The sequence below is a fragment of the Sardina pilchardus genome, chromosome 7 (genome assembly GCF_963854185.1).
Source record: "Sardina pilchardus chromosome 7, fSarPil1.1, whole genome shotgun sequence".
NCBI classification, from domain to species: Eukaryota; Metazoa; Chordata; class Actinopteri; order Clupeiformes; family Clupeidae; genus Sardina; species Sardina pilchardus.
The window spans coordinates 33942337-33960910 of record NC_085000.1 but is presented as its reverse complement, the minus strand read 5'-3'; the positions used below and the strand labels follow the sequence as shown (position 1 = coordinate 33960910).

Sequence of the window (18574 nt, the reverse complement as noted above, 5' to 3'; positions counted from 1 at the left end):
CGCCCAGAGAATCATCCCCGTCATCTATCAGAAGTGAACACGATCGCAGATTAAACCCTACACGGTGATTTTATTGCGAAGATTTACGATTTCAAATTCAGTTTCAAATCTACAAGTGTGTGACAGGTGGTCATGTCTGCCTCAATGGGATTTCTTTCAAGTGTCGTCTACGTTGTCTGTTTCAGTGTAGTCGCGAGCGGCACCGTGCGAATTTGGGTAGTTAATTGTTCTGGTATGGCTAGAGCAAACTGAGCATTAGTGGAATACTGGCCTGGTAGCAAGAATCACCCCAACAAGGAAGAGATATTGCTTGATCGATTTAAAACATATTTGCAATTCAATAAGACCCCTCAATGGTACATAATCTTGTTAGTAAGAAAGCAGGAGTGTCTGACACATGATGCTTCTGAAAATAAAATAGAACACACCATTACAGCTTCAGAATGAGGTGATCATAAATTACCAGCCTTTGTTGAGGGGAAAACTGCACTACAATAAAACCACATCATAACTCCGTCAGCTATTTGACTGATGATGCCAGGACTCCATAAAGAAGTCAGTTTTCATCCCAAAATAGACTCGCTCAAGGACAGACTTCCCAGTTCCTGGGGGAAAAAAATAGGTTATCGAATTTAAAGAAATCACAGCAATTTAATAAAGACAACACAGCCCAACAATTTGCTTCTTTTATGAGATACATCGTTATACATTAGATACATTGTTGAGATACTACTACTTAATATCATTCTTAATGTTCATGTACACCCACCTGTTTTTCATAGTTAGCTGTCGAAGTCCAGAGCCAACTACTGTATATTATCAAAATTGGATTAGTGCCAACTGGAATGTGTTTTGTGCATAGGTGTAGGTGATTTTCTTTTGTCCAGAACTCCATGACTTTTCTCTCAGGAACAATAAAGAAAGCTGCTCTGAGGTGATTTCTTGTAAGAGGCCCCTCCTGAGCTCAGACGGACCACCACACCACCACCACCACCACCACCACCACCACCACCACCACTCAGAAATACAAATTCCAGGCAGCCAGGCCTGGGAGTCCCCTGGCTTTATTAAAGGCTGTTTTCCTTTTGAGAAAACGTGTTAAATGGACTTCAATAGGCCGGCATGCTTCAGCGAGGACCAGCTATGCCAATCAACCACACACCAAAGTCCCTGAGTCAAACCACCAGGTCAGCACTTTGCTCCTGTGGTGACCAACTCCTGAGGTTAGAGAGACATGATAACTTTTAACATGACTAGTGAGCTCTTACTATTCATGAGAATGTTCCCGGTACCTTTATGCGATAAGCCTACTTTTAAGGTCACATAGTTTAGGAGCTGGAAACACACACACAAAGAAGTTGTAAACATCACATTGTAGCTGATTCAATGGCATTCTCAAAATGAAACTAATCTAAATTGTTTTATGTTGATGGCCAGTCTGAGAGGGGCAGAAGGGAAGTGTAACATGAGTGTGAAAGGGAAGAGATAAGGAATAATAGGAATAGATATGTCAATATGCTGTTCCCGAAAGGCTACAAAGTTGGTGACCTCTTAATATTCATGAAAGAAAACTAAAACTCTCTCTCTCTCTCTCTCTCTCTCTCTCTCTCTCTCTCTCTCTCTCACACACACATACACACACACACACACACACACACACACACAGAGAGAGAGACCACAACCACGCATAATCCACAGTCATCTGAATGAATGATAACTGCACAACTTCAAATTAAATACTTTAATCTCATTTCATTTCTGATAATTATATAAAATAATACTTGCATGATGCTTCTATTGTAACATGTGTGTCACAAGACAAAACACTGACAAGACGTATTACATTCTGCAAGAAAATCCAACAGAGGGTGACGTCAGCCAATCAGCGAGTTGCTAACTACGATCAGAGAAGAATGCGGAGATCTTGGGTTGGGATTTCCCCCTGTCACTGGAGGCTGAAACAAAAAAAAAGCAGAACCTGTCAGTACTGTTATTCATGCCTCTATGCGCCGTCCTCTTATGTCACTTATAGGAAACGCGTAGCGTTATCCGTTCCCGTTACGGCCGTCACTGAATAAGGAGAATCCGATAATTGATGAGTCAGCGCTCGCCTCATTACACATGACTGACACACATGGGAGGTTCATCATCAAAACAGTCAGTCTTTGTAGTTTTGCTATGGCACCATGACTATCAACTGGACTTATTGCAGTTCATTAGTGGACAAATGAATGTCATGAAATCATGTCAGTGATGAACAGTGTGATGCTATATTTGCACTTCTGGATGTGAACTTAACATTTGCACTTTAGGTGAACTTCTACTGTCACTTGCCACTTTATACCTGCGTATGTAGGGACGAGCCATGTTGGAGCGAATGTATCATGTATGTACTTTGTCTTATGTCTATGTCTGCGTCTCAGGCTTCCTGTTTTTGCGTGGTGTTGTCTTGTCTGTTGTGGAGCACACCGTAGCAAATTCCTAACGACTTCTGTTGTATGGCAATTAAAGTATTGAATCTTGAGTATTGAATGTGAATAACATCTCAGCTGTTAAATGTGTGCTCGGGACATTAAAGTATTGAATCTTGAGTATTGAATGTGAATAACATCTCAGCTGTTAAATGTCTGCTCGGGACGTTAAAAGGAGGATCTTTAGTCTGCTTTTCAGCACACTAAACTCAATCTTTCAAGATTGAACATTAGTCTGGCGAGGCTACGCTTTGTTTCTACTGCTCTTTGCGTCGCTTAAGTTTCGTTTTGGGCGCGTCACCGGCCAATAGCGTGCCAGGACTTGAGTATGGCCGTTTCTGATTGGAGCCAAAGGTTCTGGCAGTAAACAGCGAAAATCGATCTGCTGGTTTACAGCCTGAGCTGCCGGGCGAAATTCAAATTCCCCGGAAGTTCAGGCAGGGTTCACCCAGCCTAGAGGATCTTTTCTCTTGTCCCTGATCTTTGAGGTCACTCTCGCTACGAGTCTGGAAGTGATTCCTCCATGACCATGACCATGAGCTCTGAGGTCAAACTCCTGAGGGAGTCTGGAGTGATAATGGTTTCTTTCTTTTTGTTGGCTGGGGCCAATGGTTTCCTTTTCGGGTTCATCATGACAGCTTGTTCTTTTCATCTCATGTGATCCCTCCACTATAGCCTAGAGATAACGAGAAGACTTTGTCTAGGGCAGACTTGTTGCTCTCATGCTCACCTAGGATGCTTGTGTGTTTGTAATCGGAGTCCGGCGTTGTGAATAAAGCTGTGTACATTACCGTATGGCCGGCCTGCCCCTGTGCGTACTTTTTGCCTTCTTGCGTTTAATACTGTATTTTACCACAGTCTGTCTGCTTGTTTGTCTGTCTGTTATTCGCATATTTCTCAAATAGTTCATCCAATTGATTTAAAACTGGGCAGGTGTCTTGCTGCAGGCATGAGTAAGTGCAGTGCTAAATGTGTTGCTGTTTGGATAAGAAATGCAAAAGATATGACACAGACACAGACACAGACACACACACACACACACACAGTGCAGGTCAGACAGGATGGAGGCGGATCTTGGGTAGCCCTGAATGAGAGCACAGCATGGGTAGTGAAGATGCCAGGTGTTTGGATGATTATTGTCACCATTTCATTTTTGAGTCCAAATCGATCAAAATGACATCTCAATCTCGACCTTCCAACTCAAAGGTAAAATCGACGATGTAGCCTCACCCCCCATGTCACATCCAGCATGCATGCCAAGGCGTAAAAACACACGTGTTGAACTGCGGCATCAACACTCCTAATTTTAGGCTGCAGCCAGTTAAAAAACAAAAAAAAAATCCTGTGCTGTATGACGGTCCTCCAGGTGGGAGGGAGTGTCTCGGTGACATTGCGTGCCAGGTGTGGGAACGTTGGTATGCGTCTTCATCTTAGTTCACAGCTCTGGGGGCACGCTCTGGGATATCCACACACACACACACACACACACACACACACACACACACAGAACAGCACAGCGCTCTGGGGGCACGCTTTGGGATATCCACAGCCTCAGGAAGCCAGCGATACTACTTGTTGCTTTCTGCTCGATTGACCTTGGCCACCTTCCAGTTTATGATGTGTTGCAGTGATGATCTGAGGTGAATCTGACATCACATCCTCCTGATCAAGCGTCTCCTGTATTGAAAGGGTACGCGCTCGCTTCAGCTGGAATGACTCAGCCTGAATACCTCGTCCACAGCAGTCAGCAGGTGGAAAAACGTTACGCCCGTTTACACAGAACTGAACACAGTACCGCTCGCTGGAAACACACCATTAGGTCCTGAAGTCCTGAATTTCTGCACAGTTGTGATCAAAAATGATCTCAATGGAAACTCAAAAGACTAAAACTATCAGAATAGAAAAAAAACACGTGTTTATAACACCTGTGCATTTCTTTACTGCTTAAAACAAATGCTCGTACCACACAGAGGAAGACTGATCTGGGACATTTCTTGGTGAAGATGACCCCAAACTGATTGATTTGATTGACCGACAATGTTTACTGATTGAATACCTTTGTTAGGAAACCAGAGCGATTTTATGCCAGAATGCATTGGGGCGATGATTTCATTTATAAAAACTGTCAAGGATAATCCCTGTGCGTCACTGTGGAGGAATGTTGGCCAACTTATCTGTCAAGAAACTGGGCCATCAGTGGGAATGAAGGTTTCACAATCAGTTCACACTCAAACATTTATACTAGATTGACGGTGGGGACTTGGCCAAGCCTTCACAATTCTTGAATGGTGATTTGACTAGTTTGTGCAATTTTGATTCAGTAATGATGATGATAAACCGGCTCGGAATGTGCATCCACACCGGTTCTCAATTGACAGGTAGGCTACATGAACACTACGTTCATCACAGTATGTGCATCCACACCGGTTCTCAATTGACAGGTAGGCTACATGAACACTACGTTCATCACAGTATGTGCATCCACACCGGTTCTCAATTGACAGGTAGGCTACATGAACACTACGTTCATCACAGTATGTGCATCCACACCGGTTCTCAATTGACAGGTAGGCTACATGAACACTATGTTCATCACAGTATGTGCATTACTTTGCTATGACTAAAGCCCTATTCGGACTGGATTCGTTTTATTAACAGGGAATTTTGTCCCGTCCGGACGCGCCATATCAGTAAACATAACGGAGTATGTCCGCGAAATTTACAGCCACTTTTACCATCAAACGGTCCGGGGAAATTACCGTAGGTAATATTAATCCTGTGCAAACACAACCCACTGTAAAGAAAGATGTCTGTAATATTTCGTTACATCCTGATTTAAAAACAATTTCACCCACGTTTTCCAACATGGAGGCACACGCAACTGATGTAACGTATCACGTGCGCGGCGACGAAGATTTGAGACTTGACTTGAACTTCACCCTCAAAGACTTGAGACTTGGACTCGTGACAAAAGACTTGTGAACATCTCTGATTAGCCGCGGCTTATACATTGATATGGCTAAATTTCGTCAGCTATGAGGTTAATACACGAGGGCAGTTAGTGGTGTTGATATGGTTTTGTTTCTTTTAACTTGCACAAAACACTATCCTGCGGCCTATACACAATGCGGCTAATACACAGGAAATTACCGCAGATGAAAAACACTATCCTGCGGCCTATACACAGTGCGGCTAATACACAGGAAATTACCGCAGATGAAAAACACTATCCTGCGGCTTATACACAATGCGGCTAATACACAGGAAATGACTGTAGTGAAAAACACTATCCTGCGGCCTATACACAACGCGGCTAATACACAGGAAGTTACCGTAGGTGAAAAACACTATCCTGCGGCTTATACACAATGCGGCTAATACACAGGAAGTTACCGTAGGTGAAAAAAAGGTCTGCTATACCACGAGCTCTGGATGGAAATGTAATGTGACGTTTCGGCATTGAAAAAAAAAACACCCGAAACATGAAACAGAAAAATGTACAGTGACAAAGACAGAATATGTCTATCAGCATGTGTGTGTGTGTGTGTGTGTGTGTGTGTGTGTGTGTGTGTGTGTGAGAGAGAGAGAGAGAGAGTGTGTGAGTGTGGAAAACGCACCTGATGACTGGGTTTCTTGGCTGTGGCTACCACCGGTCAAGGATGCGGTCATTTCCCTGAAGCGCGATCGATCACAGGCAGGGATGAACACCTCCAGCCCTGTAACCATACACACACACACACACACACACACACATTTTAATACCTTTATTTGTGTTCACATTTTACAATGAATTTCATTGAACACAAACAATTTTAGACACCAGCATTGCAAACCCAGTAGCCTATGCCTCTGGTCTCAGTTCATGGGTACTTAAAACAACGCCTTCTCCATATGTGGCGACTGCCAATTATCACAGAAATTGAGCAGAATTTTGCTAGAGCCTTTGCTCTTGGCTTAGAGAGACCAGCAATCTGCAACCCCCTGACTACTAGTCTGTGGACATTACCTAGGCTTCCACATATACACACCAACAGCTTACATTTGTACCCAAGATGTACAACAATGTCTCTGAGTGGCTGATACTTTAAAAGCTTGGTATGGTAGGCATCCTCTAGACTGTAGTCAAATGCACAGCCCACTTCAATAATGGTTACTTCTCTGCTGTCCTCATTAACAACAACAACATCTGGCCTTTTTGCAGCAACATTTAAAAACACATTATTTCCACTATTACAGAGTTTGAACATGCAAGGTGAGATGCATACATTCTTGTAGATTGTAGACACACACACACACACAAAATCACACAATCACACACACACACACACACACACACACAATCACACACATAAGACCAGGGCTCCCGCTCTAAGTCAAATGTAAAATTTCATGACTTTGCCCGGACAACCCCCCCACCCCCCACCCCCCTGAACTTCCATGTCTACTGATGAATGGTGCAATACACGGACATCTCCAGAGCAGCTGCCTTGTGATGAACACATGGGCACTGAATAAACAAACCTGGCCCAACCACAACCACTCACACTAGTGGTGAAGCTGATAGCCAGAGGCACAGCAATGCTGCACGGAAATAGACTTGCTAATACATTTATTCCATGACTTTGCCCCATATACAGTATGATACGGTTTATAATACATTTCCTGACTTTCCATGTCTGAAATAGACTTCATCTATCAAAATTCCATGATATTCCTGAAATTCCATTACCCGTGGGAACCCTGTGAGACACATAAGTTAGGCGTTTACCTCACCGTGGAAAAGTGATCCGCCAGGATAAGCCTGTTAGTCTACACAGCTCTATCGCACTTAAATTAGACTCTGGCAAAGTCTATCTGTTAAAAACAGACCTGTATCTGTCTTCTGATTATTCCACCTTACGTCTTTTATGCTACTTATTCTTTATGGCTTTCTTTTCATTGTTTTATTTCATCATCATCATTATTATTATTATTATTAATAACCGAAACGGCTCTGCTATCCATAACAGAAGCTTTTAAGGAGGCCACAGCAATCACACGGTCATCAGTACTCATTCTGCTTGACTCATCGGCTGTCTTTGACATGGTCAATCACCGCATCCTTCTCTCTGTTTACCATGCTGGAAGTTGCTTTGGCTTAAAACATGCTGTACTGTAACAATTGTGGAAATATTTTTGTTTTTGCAATCAGGACACATCATATTGAGTTTCTAAGTTTTCATTCTTACCGCAAAATAAATGTTTTTTTTTTCTTTTATTCAGGTTGCTGCACTTTCTAAAGCAAGAGAAGTTTCATTTAGAAATGGCCATGATGACTTTACAGCATTGTTTAGAATATGCCTCGTGCTGTAAATGTTTACGTGTGCACCAGCTGTTGGGTGATGCTCGCTCCAAACACAGCCAGCTCTGTGTGCTCACGATGGAGACACAAGCTCACTCAGGCCCAAGAACCCCACCAGTTACCACGGTAACATAAAAAAAAAACATTAGGCACAGTGATACAAGCCATTCATGTCTTCCCTTCCCGGGAATACCGGAAAAACGACAACCGGCAGCCATCCGACATTAACAAGCAACCTACACCGGATCGGGCCTGATTTTTAAGTGTTTGAACCGCGTCGATAGCTCAAACACTCTAGGAGAAGAGGCGTCTTAAAGAAGTGGGCACAGAAGAACAATAGCTGAACAATAGAATTTCGCGGACATACTCCGTTATGTTTACTGATGTGGCGCGTCCGGACGGGACAAAATTCCCTGTTAATAAAACGAATCCAGTCCGAATAGGGCTTTAGTCATAGCAAAGTAATGCATATACTGTGATGAACATAGTGTTCATGTAGCCTACCTGTCAATTGAGACCCGGTGTGGATGCACATTCCGAGCTGGTTTATCATGTACTGAATCAAAATTGCACAAACTAGTCAAGCCCTTGCAGCAAGCCCACTAACTAGGTCTGGAGGAAGAGTGGACTCCAGTCCCGTGGGAAGTGTCCACAGTCTGTGTTGCTTTATGGAGCCATACTGTCCCATCTGCTGGTGTTGGACCACTGTGAGTCCACACAGCGGGCTACCAGGATGTTTTAGAGGACTTCGTGCTTCTGTCAGCAGACGAGCTTTATGGAGATGATGACTTCATTTTCCAGCAGGACTTGGCACCTGCCCACACTGGCAAAAGTACCAAAGCCTGGTTGAATGACCATGCGATGCTTGATTGGACCGCAAACTCGCTTGATAGAGAAATTGATGGGGCATTGCCGAGAGAGAGATGAGAGACATGAGGCGAACAAAGCAGAAGGGCTGAAGGCAGCATCTGAAGCATCCTGGTCCTCCAGAACACCTCAGGAGTGCCACAGCTGATAGCATCCATGCCATGCCGCACTGAGACAGTCATTCATGCAAAAGAGCTGATAGCAGCCATGCCATGCCGCACTGAGATTTTGTCATTCATGCAAAAGGGGCCCAAACCAAGTACTGAGGACATATGCATGATTACACTTTTCAGAGGGTCGACATTTCTGTATTTGAAATGCTTTTTTTGCTGTTGATTTCATTTAATATTCGAATTTTCTGAGATTTTGTTTTCATAAGCTGTAAGCCATAATCATCAACATTATAACACATAAAGGCTTGAAATATCTCACTTTGCATGTAATGAGTCTATATGATATATTAGTTTAATCTTTTATGTTGAATTACTGAGATCAATGAACTTCTGGTTCTAATTTTTTGAGTTTCACCTGTACTTTCTAGTTGTATCGTTTAGGTATTTTGTAATATATTCTGGTATCCATGGTTATGTGTCAGCCATGAAATCCCACACATTTCCATTCATGTATTTACTGGTGCCAAGACTGCGGAAAACAGCCCATAAACACGCAACTATAAATATTTTTTTAAAAGGTTGCCTTGGGAACACTTCCTTAAGTAGTCATCTACTGACCTACAGTACGTTGGAAGCAGGAACAGAAATGGAAACCACTTATCTTTAAAAACAAAACAAAAATACAAGCACTAAAGGGAAAATGACCATGGAAACTGCCTTGGAAAAACATGTACAGTATCTGTCTTCATCAAATTGTCTTAAATACAAACAGTACTTACTTAGACACAAATACGACTAATACAAAGTCTTAAACATAAATATGACTAATTTAAATTCTTTGACAGCTTCTCTTTGCCATGGAGAAGGAAGCTGGTCTGCGACATGCAGAATTCCTTACTGTGTGGAGTCATGCTAGAATAAGTTTCACACAGAAAAAGGGAAACACAACACCATTTTTACACAAACACGTCAACACAAACAAAGGACACATGCACGCACACACCAAACTCACACACAAACGAGACCCACAATAGCATTATCAAACCACCACTAAACTAAACACCAAAAATCACATGCACAGTCATGCTTACACATCTCTCCAGACCTCCTAACACGTCTATTACGACAGGAAAGGGATGCTTATAAAACACACATCTCTCCAGACCTCTATGAATAACACGTCTATTAAGACAGGAAAGGGACGCTTATAAAACCGCACAAATGAGTTTTCTAGCACTTTGTGTACATTCATGCACACACACACACACGCACACACGCACGCACACACACACACAAATAAAATGACTGAAGAATGAGAAATGACTTAAAGGGTAATGACTGAGCACTTCTGAGGCCAACTGGTGTCATCTACAGGAAGGGACGGTATTGAGGAATTACTGGTGTCATCTACAACTATGACGCCACAAAAACCTTACGGGAACAAACTCCAAGTGTACATACAGTACATAGTTTTTAGTCCTTACAGAGAATAGCACACACAGCACACACACAGTGAGGTGAATCACACACTAACCCAGAGCAGTGAGCTGCCTGCCCAACCAGCGGCGCTCGGGGAGCAGTGAGGGGTTAGGTGCCTTGCTCAAGGGCACTTCAGCCGTGGTGGACTGGTCGGGGATCGAACCGGCAACCCTCCGGTCACAAGCCCGAAGCCCTAACCAGTACACCACGGCTGCCCACACACCAGCCCATACACACACACACATAAAAAATCAATATACCTTTCTTAGTCCCAGATGTAACTGCCTCCAACTTGCCATCAGCAAAACAAAAGGGGGTCAGCACTCGTGTGCCGGCCTCAACTCCAGCGGGGCCCCAGTAGAACGGGCGAGCTGTTTGAAATATCTGGGCGTCCCCATATCTGAGGAGCTGACTTGGTCTGCTCACACCCAGACCACAGCCAGGAAAGCGAATCAGCGCCTGTACCATCTAAGGCAGCTGAGGAAGTTTGGAAGGCCCTCAAAAGGGTGATGCGGCAGCAGCTGTGAGGAGCACAGGATGGCCCTCCAAAGGGTGATGCGTGCTGCTGAGCAGTGTTGTGGTCCCGCTGCCCCAGTCCTGGACCAACTCCATCAGAAGAGATGTTGGAGTAGGACTATCAAGATCTTAAAAGACACCTCCCAACACGGCAGCTGCCTATTGCAGATGTTGGAGTAGGACTATCAAGATCTTAAAAGAAACCTCCCAACACCTACTGCAGCTGCTGACATCAGGCAAGTAATTCAGGAGCATCAGGACTAGCATGAGTTTTTATCCGCACGCGATTGGGCTACGGAGTCAAAACATGACCCGCACCTTTGTCATGAACTGAACAATGCACCTTGCTCTGTATCCTGGATGTGCTTTTACTGAGCCACCATATATGGCAGAGATGTGACTCCAATAGAGTAGAAGCGGGTGCTCACATCTGAGTGTTTTAAAGTAGGTGCTGGACTCAAAAAAGGCAACAGTAAAAGGACAGTCTGAGGAAGGGCTGTTGGCCCGAAACGTCACAATGTGGTGAATAAAAGAAAGAAAGAAATAATATTGGAGCCTTAGTGTGCGGACTTTTTTGTCCTTTTAGAGATGTGACTCCACCCATGGCAAGTTTTAGACACGTCAGACACGTTCAGAATTCCAGTAGAAATGAGTCATACATACATAACTACTTTGGGAAAGCTGGGCAAGAATTCAGCTGCACAAGACCTGAAGACTTCCTCTTCGGAATTTATGAAAACAATGAACATGTTCAGCAGGTCTCAAAACTGCCACCTACCATCATGTCCTGTGGTCTCCTGTTATTCGGTTTATAAGTCCGACGTCATAAGCCCAACAGCTTTTTCGTCAAAAGACGTTTACTAGCACAGCCAGACGGTTTTTGCAACTTGTAAACTTTGTCATCATCACCTCCATATTAGCGAGCGTAGAAAAAAATTGCTGAACTTTAACAGAGTAATTACTGTAGCTGTGCAGCCAGATGATATATTCAAGAGTAACATCCAGGCTACGCGAAAAATAGGATTTCATTAGGTTGAGGCAACAAGTGAGTAGTAAGATGACAATTTTCTTAAAGGCTACTCAGAGTACTTAGTTTATTATACTGTCTATGGAGATTAATGAGTGGGTCTGAAAGGTGTTGGACCAGGATTTGCATCCATTATTGCATCAAGATTCGGCTCCTATTCAAATGAATGGGGAATCATACTTAAGATCCGGCCCCTATTCAAATGAATGGGGAATCATACTTAAGATCCGGCCCCTATTCAAATGAATGGGGAATCATACTTAAGATCCGGCCCCTATTCAAATGAATGGGGAATCATATGTAAGACCAGGGATGTGTAGACAACCACCATCTTGGAGTTAAGACTGGTGTGAAGGTGTTAAGTCCCTATACAGTACATTTCAGTGGAGGATTGTTTACATCATTGTGAAGGTGCTTGACAGTGAGAGCATATGGAACAAACATTGTGGATTCTACAATCTATTAACATTGTTCGCCTAAATCAATATGATACACGTCAATGTTTCAGTAATTGTTTAATAGCAATTGTGCAAGCCCACATAATAGCCTAGTGCTATACTCGCCTAGCCTGGCAAGTGGTTATCACTTCTCAAATGAGACGTGGTCTGGCAACCAAATGTTAATTTTCTCGTATTTGAAAAAATGCCCAGAACCGTTCAATGGGGTTTTAGATTAGATATAAATATAGTGGAAGTCTAGCCTGGCTAACGCCTACCACTTCTCAAATGAGACGTGGTCTGGCAACCAGACGTTCATTTTCTCGTAATTGTAAAAATGCCCAGATCCGTTCATTGGGCGCCACGGATGTCTATCAAATGCGTCTGTGCATAGCTCATCATCGTCTTGCTTTCCCCCCTGTTCTGTGATTGGTCCCTTATCTCAGGCAAAAATTAGGGCAGTAGTTTCCAGACTGCCTTAGCAGCGTGAATGAAATTGCGAGCAAGGCAGCATGGGAACACCCAGGCTAATACTAACCCACGGCAACCTGCAATATTGCTTATTCTAAAACGGATAGTTCCGGCTCTTGATTATGAATTGGCTGAATTGCGTTCGATGCCATTGTAAAATCCCAGTATAAACATACACCTTGACCGCATTTCGTTCTATAGTATTACGCTACCAAAACTTACACAAAAGTTAGAGTAGCTGCGTCTTAATGTTGCTTGGCAATCATTCAGATAAAGGAAATATATTTCTTGGCAGAAGAATGATTATCTATGAATTCATTGTTACATTTCTCATTGCTGTGCCTATTGTTGCACAGAACGATGAAGCTAGACCAACTGAATGAATGAAATATTAATATATTGATGCGTCAAAATCATACCGATAAAATAATGGCAATCGGTAATTGATACATCGTATTTATGATGCATATCATCAACCTCATTCACACATGCATACATGCAGATGACTTGTGACTTACACTTTAAGAGCTGCAAGTGTTCATCTCTTTTGGTGAAAAAGCTGACCACGCAAAGACAAACAAACACATATACACACACACTAGGGATGGGCATAATTAATCGACGATCGTGGATTGATCATTAAGAATTTCGTCGATTACATACATTTGTAATCGATTAAACTATTGTAGCCTAGGCTGCGTTGCGTAGTGTGAGTCTTGAAACAATTACATTAATTTCACTGCGTGGCAACAATTAAACATTTTACAATTTGACGCCATTCTCAGTTACCTGCGAGTTTCCGTTTTGATTTCAGTACACTACAACAACGTGTATGGTTATGGTTATGCTATTTGCGCCTTGGTCCAAAGCAAAGTACAACAAGGCCATAACTCAAACTATGTAGCCTACCACTTGAATAAATACAGCAGTGCATCCTGTAACGTTATTTAGCCTACCAAACTGGTAGATTCTCATTACAAGGAAAAGGAGCAGAGATACCAGCCTGGTGATAGTAGGCTATGTGATATGTTGATTTCAATAAATGGATAAGGGCAGCATATCATCTCAATGAACTTGTAGAGCCATTGGGTCATTTTTTCAGCTCGTTGAGCATCGCATGTCCTCCATGCTAAATTCGAGTTGATGCTAGGTTGAAACTGAACGCAATCAAAACGGAAACTGAGAATGGGGTAAAACATTGCCCCTGCCTGGTAAAATGTTTAATTGTTGCCACACAGTGAAATTGATTTCATTGCTTCAAGACTCACACTATGCAACAAACAACATGTTGTAGCTTTGTATTTCATTGCATTTTAAATTGAATAAATAATGAATTTTAATATAAAAATATTAATGATTAATCGATAGTTGATCGTTAATTCTCCCGACAAGAAAATGTAATCGAATGCCCATCCCTAACACACACACACACACACACCACTTACGCTTTAGGAGCTGCAGGTGTTCGTCCCTCTCGGTGAGGAGGCTAACAACAGTGGTCACCATCTGGTCGTACTGGTGGTTCTTGCGGTAGGCACTCAGGCAGGAGAACAGCTGTTTGGACTTGTCCGCACCCAAAGCCTTCTGCATATCGGCCATTAGCACGGCCGGCTCGGAGAGCTGTTTGGACTTGTCCGCACCCAAAGCCTTTTGCACCTCTGCCATCAACGCTGTTGGCTCTGAGGAAGGGACTGCGACGGCAACCTCCTCAGGACCTGAGGAGGCTTCACTGTCTACACACACACACACACACACACACACACACACACACACTTTTCATCACTAATCAAATGCATCTATGTAAGTGTGTCTCTTGTGTGTGTGCGTTACCAGTGTGTGTACTGTGCGTGTGTGTATATGTGTGTGTGTCTGTGTGTATGTACTGTACGTGTGTGTGTGTGTGTGTGTGTGTGTGTGTGTGTGGGTGTGCGTGGGTGCGCGCGTGTGTGTGTGTGTATATATATGTATGTACTGTACATGTGTGTGTGAGTACTGTGTGCGTGTGTGTGTGTGTGTGTACTGTGTCTGTGTGTATGTGCTGTACGTATGTGTGTGCGCGCGCGCGTGTGTGTGTGTGTGTGTGTACTGGGCATGTATTGTAAGTGTGTGTGTGTGTGTGAGTACTGCGCGCACGTGTGTGTGTGCACTGTACGTGTGTGTGTGTACTGTGCGTGTGTGTGTGTGTGTGTGTGTACTGTGCGTGTGTGTGTGTATGCATGTGTGTGTACTGTGTGTGTGTGTACTGTGCATGTGTGTGTACTGTGTGTGTGTGTACTGTGTGTGTGTGTGTGTGTGTGTGTGTACTGTGCATGTGTGTGTACTGTGCGCGTGTGTGTGTGTGTGTGTGTGTGTTACCTGTGTGAGTGGTCAGAGCCCTCCTCTGGTCTCTGCTTAAGGAATGCTCAGGCTTGTATCCACAGCCCTCCCCCGTCAGCAACACACACTGCTCATGGAAGCGCTTCTTATGGTGGGGACGCACTGCCTGGTACAGCCCTGCACACACACACACACACACACACACACACACACACACACACACACACACAGTTGATATTATCAGGAAACTCTTTAAAACAGCACCATCAGTAGCATTAGCAGGACATAAACGGTCTGCTGAATTACACACACACACACACACACACACACACACACACACACACATCAGTAGCATGAGCAGGACATTACCGTCTGCTGAATTACACACACACACACACACACACACACACACACCAGTGGCATTAGCAGGACATTGCGGTCTGCTGAATTACACACACACACACACACATACACACACCACGCTCGAGATGCAGTACCTGGATTACACTCATTCATCAATACACAATACTCATACACAATTACACTCATTCATCTAGCAGATGCTTTCACCCAAAGTGACTCAGAAAATGAGGAATAGCATTCAAGCTGCACTACAAACGAGACCTTAGGGAACAACAGGTGACCATAGCTTCTACCATAATCAAAACAGCGCTGGTAGTGTAGTGGTTAAGGAGCTGGGATAGCATGCAGTAGCCTGAAAGTTACCGGTTTAATTCCCGGCTTCCACCGTTGTGCCCTTGAGCAAGGCACTTGACCCCAAGATGCCCAGGGAGCAATGTAATGTAATCCCTTGTAATGTAGTTGACACATGTAAGTCACTTTGGGCAAAAGAGTGTCTGCAAAATGCAGTGTAATGTAATACTCGAGGATGAGATTGGAGATGACGCGCCTGGTATACTGTAGCTCCCCTGTTAGGGAACAATAGGTGACAATAGCTTAATACCATAATCAATACCCGAGGATGAGCATGGTGAGCATGTAGCTCCCCTGTTAGGGAACAATAGGTGATCAATACCCGAGGATGAGCCTGGTGTAGCTCCCCTGTTAGGGAACAATGCGTGACAATAGCTTAATACCATAATACCCGAGCGTGGAGATGAGTAAGCGCTAGTCACAGTGTATCTGGATGAGCTAGTGGTAGAAGGAGAAGCAGGTCGAAGAAGCCTCATGGGCGTAGACTTCGCAATAACTTTGAAAACAATGGGCCAGCCTAACCAATCACATCGATCAGGGATTAGTGAAGTCATTTCCTGTTTCACCAACAACTGACAATAAACAGTATCAGGAAATACTGAATGTGGCGAGCCTACTGCTATTGATTACCACTGCCACTTGATTACTGAATGTGGCTAGCCTACTGCTATTGATTACCACTGCCACTTAATTACGAAATGTCTGTATGGAGTCATCCTCTGTCATCACTGATTGGGCAGGTAATCAATGGAAATGCTAGTGAACCATGGTGTTCCTGACAAGTACTGTATCTCCTTGACAACCGAGGGAAACGCTAGTGAACCATGGTGTTCCTGAGAAGTACTGTATCTCCTTGACAACCGAGGGAAACACTAGTGAATCATGGTGTTCCTGACCAGTATCTCCCTGAAATGAGATCTAGGTGATAAGTGCATGTCCGGATTCAAATCAGTCATCAGCAATCAGATTTGACTCAGCAGAAAGCACTCTGTTTTTGGAGAAAAAGCAGTCTAGTCCAGTTATCCAAGTCATCCTCAATCAGACACAGCTGAGCAGAAAGCATTCTGCCAGAATCAGAGTTCATGGTTCATTCAGTAGTCATTCAATATCATTCAACAGACTCAACAGAAAGCTGAGACATGTCAGGATTCAGGAGCAGCATGACTAACACAGAAACTCAGAGTTTTTCTCCACAAGCTGCTGAATCAAAACATGACCTGCACGTCCCTCATGAACTGCACAATGCACCTTGCACTTTAAGCCCTCCATCTACTTTTACTGAGCCACCATATTGTATATGGCAGAGATGGGACTCCACCCATGTGAGCCACCATATTGTATATGGCAGAGATGGGACTCCACCCACGGCAAGTTTTAGACACATTAGCCACATTCAGAATTCCAGTAGAAACGAGTCATATACACATCACTACTTTGGGAAAGCTGAGCAAGAATTCGGCTGCACAATACCTGAGGGCTTCCTCCTCGGAATTTATGAACAACAATGAACTTGTCTCCTAGTCTTTTTTTTTTTTTTTTAAGTATATTTTTTGGCTTTTTGCCTTTATTAGTACAGGACAGTGAAGTGGTAGACAGGAAGCAAGTGGGAGAGAGAGATGGGGTGGGATCGGGACATGACCGCAGGCCGGATTCGAACCTGGGTCCCCGTGGGCACTCGGACCCGTAAATGGTAGCCTGCTGCGCAACAGCGCCCCCCTTCTCCTAGTCTTTTAAGATTGAACATTAGTCTGGGGAGTCTGTGCTTTATTTCTACTGCACAAGAGGCGTGATCAATGGACATAGTTCATGACACAGTACGCTTTTGGATAGTCCTTCAACCAATCAGACCAATGATCCGGGTGCGCCTATAGGATAAGCAGGCAAAACATTACACATGTCTCAGGGCGCTTAACAGAGTGTTAAACAAACAGAGAGAGCCCATGAGTAACAGGGGCGAGGAAAAACTCCCTAGAATTGGAGACACATACAAGAAGAAACCTCGGACAGATGCACGACTCAAGGGCCCGACCCACCTGCCCCCCAAAAAAATCATCCAAAAAAACCTTCAATTTGCCAAACCATATTAAAAAAAAAGAAAACCACTCATGAACATTAAAATCTGCCTGCCTCTATGGGACTTTAACATAGGGGTGTAATCATATATGCCCCCTGTATTTTAAGGAACAACATTTATTTTATTTCCAATACATTATCCATTCACAAAGAAAACATGTGTCCTTGAGGGTTGGATTTTTCTAAAATGTTTTAAAAAAAATTAAGGCATTGAGATCAAATCTCCAAAAGTTGACATTTGTTTTATTCCTCTAAGAAGTCAACTTTAGCATGGATGTACTCACTTTTGTATTTCTTTACAAAAATAGGCCATAGTGCATGAAGTCAACTTTAACATGGGTGAACTTACTTTTGTATTTCTTTACAAAAATAGGCCATATTACATGAAGTCAACTTTAACATGGTGTATTTACTTTTGTATTTCTTTACAAAAATCGGCCATAGTGCATGAAAAGCTCTCCCAGTTGCTCATGTATCTCCGGTGGAGCTGTGTTCACGTATAAGTCAAGCCAGGGCCCCCTCCCAAAACTACAGCAGTACTACCGCACACACAAGACATTGTTTTATTCAACAATTGGGGTCCGGGGATGAATTAGCAATGCCTAGCCTAGCCCGACCTGAAGGCTGCTTACGCAAGTTCAGAGGTCAGAGGTGATAAATAGCTACATGTATTTTAATGTGAAACAATGATATGTTTTAATTTTGATTATAGAGAGTTTTGGTTCTCCGACTGGGTGTGTTATTGGGAT

At 43.5% G+C, this 18574-nt stretch overlaps 1 protein-coding gene across 2 annotated transcripts in view; it reads right to left on the bottom strand.

Annotated features, from left to right (window-relative positions):
• Window positions 1–1726: 1726 nt before the first annotated feature.
• The window catches only part of rtel1 (regulator of telomere elongation helicase 1), an 81644-nt gene continuing 64796 nt past the window's right edge, over window positions 1727–18574 (bottom strand). The window contains exons 29-33 of one of the 2 annotated variants that reach the window (XM_062541902.1): window positions 15078–15215; window positions 14370–14455; window positions 14168–14303; window positions 6089–6187; window positions 1727–1955 (exon numbers count right to left, since the gene is read on the bottom strand). In XM_062541902.1, the coding sequence (XP_062397886.1) occupies window positions 1894–1955; window positions 6089–6187; window positions 14168–14303; window positions 14370–14455; window positions 15078–15215 (521 nt within the window). In that variant the 3' untranslated portion in view covers window positions 1727–1893. Of the gene's footprint in view, window positions 1956–6088; window positions 6188–14167; window positions 14341–14369; window positions 14456–15077; window positions 15216–18574 lie in introns of both variants that reach the window. The other variant, XM_062541901.1, reaches the window with a different exon arrangement.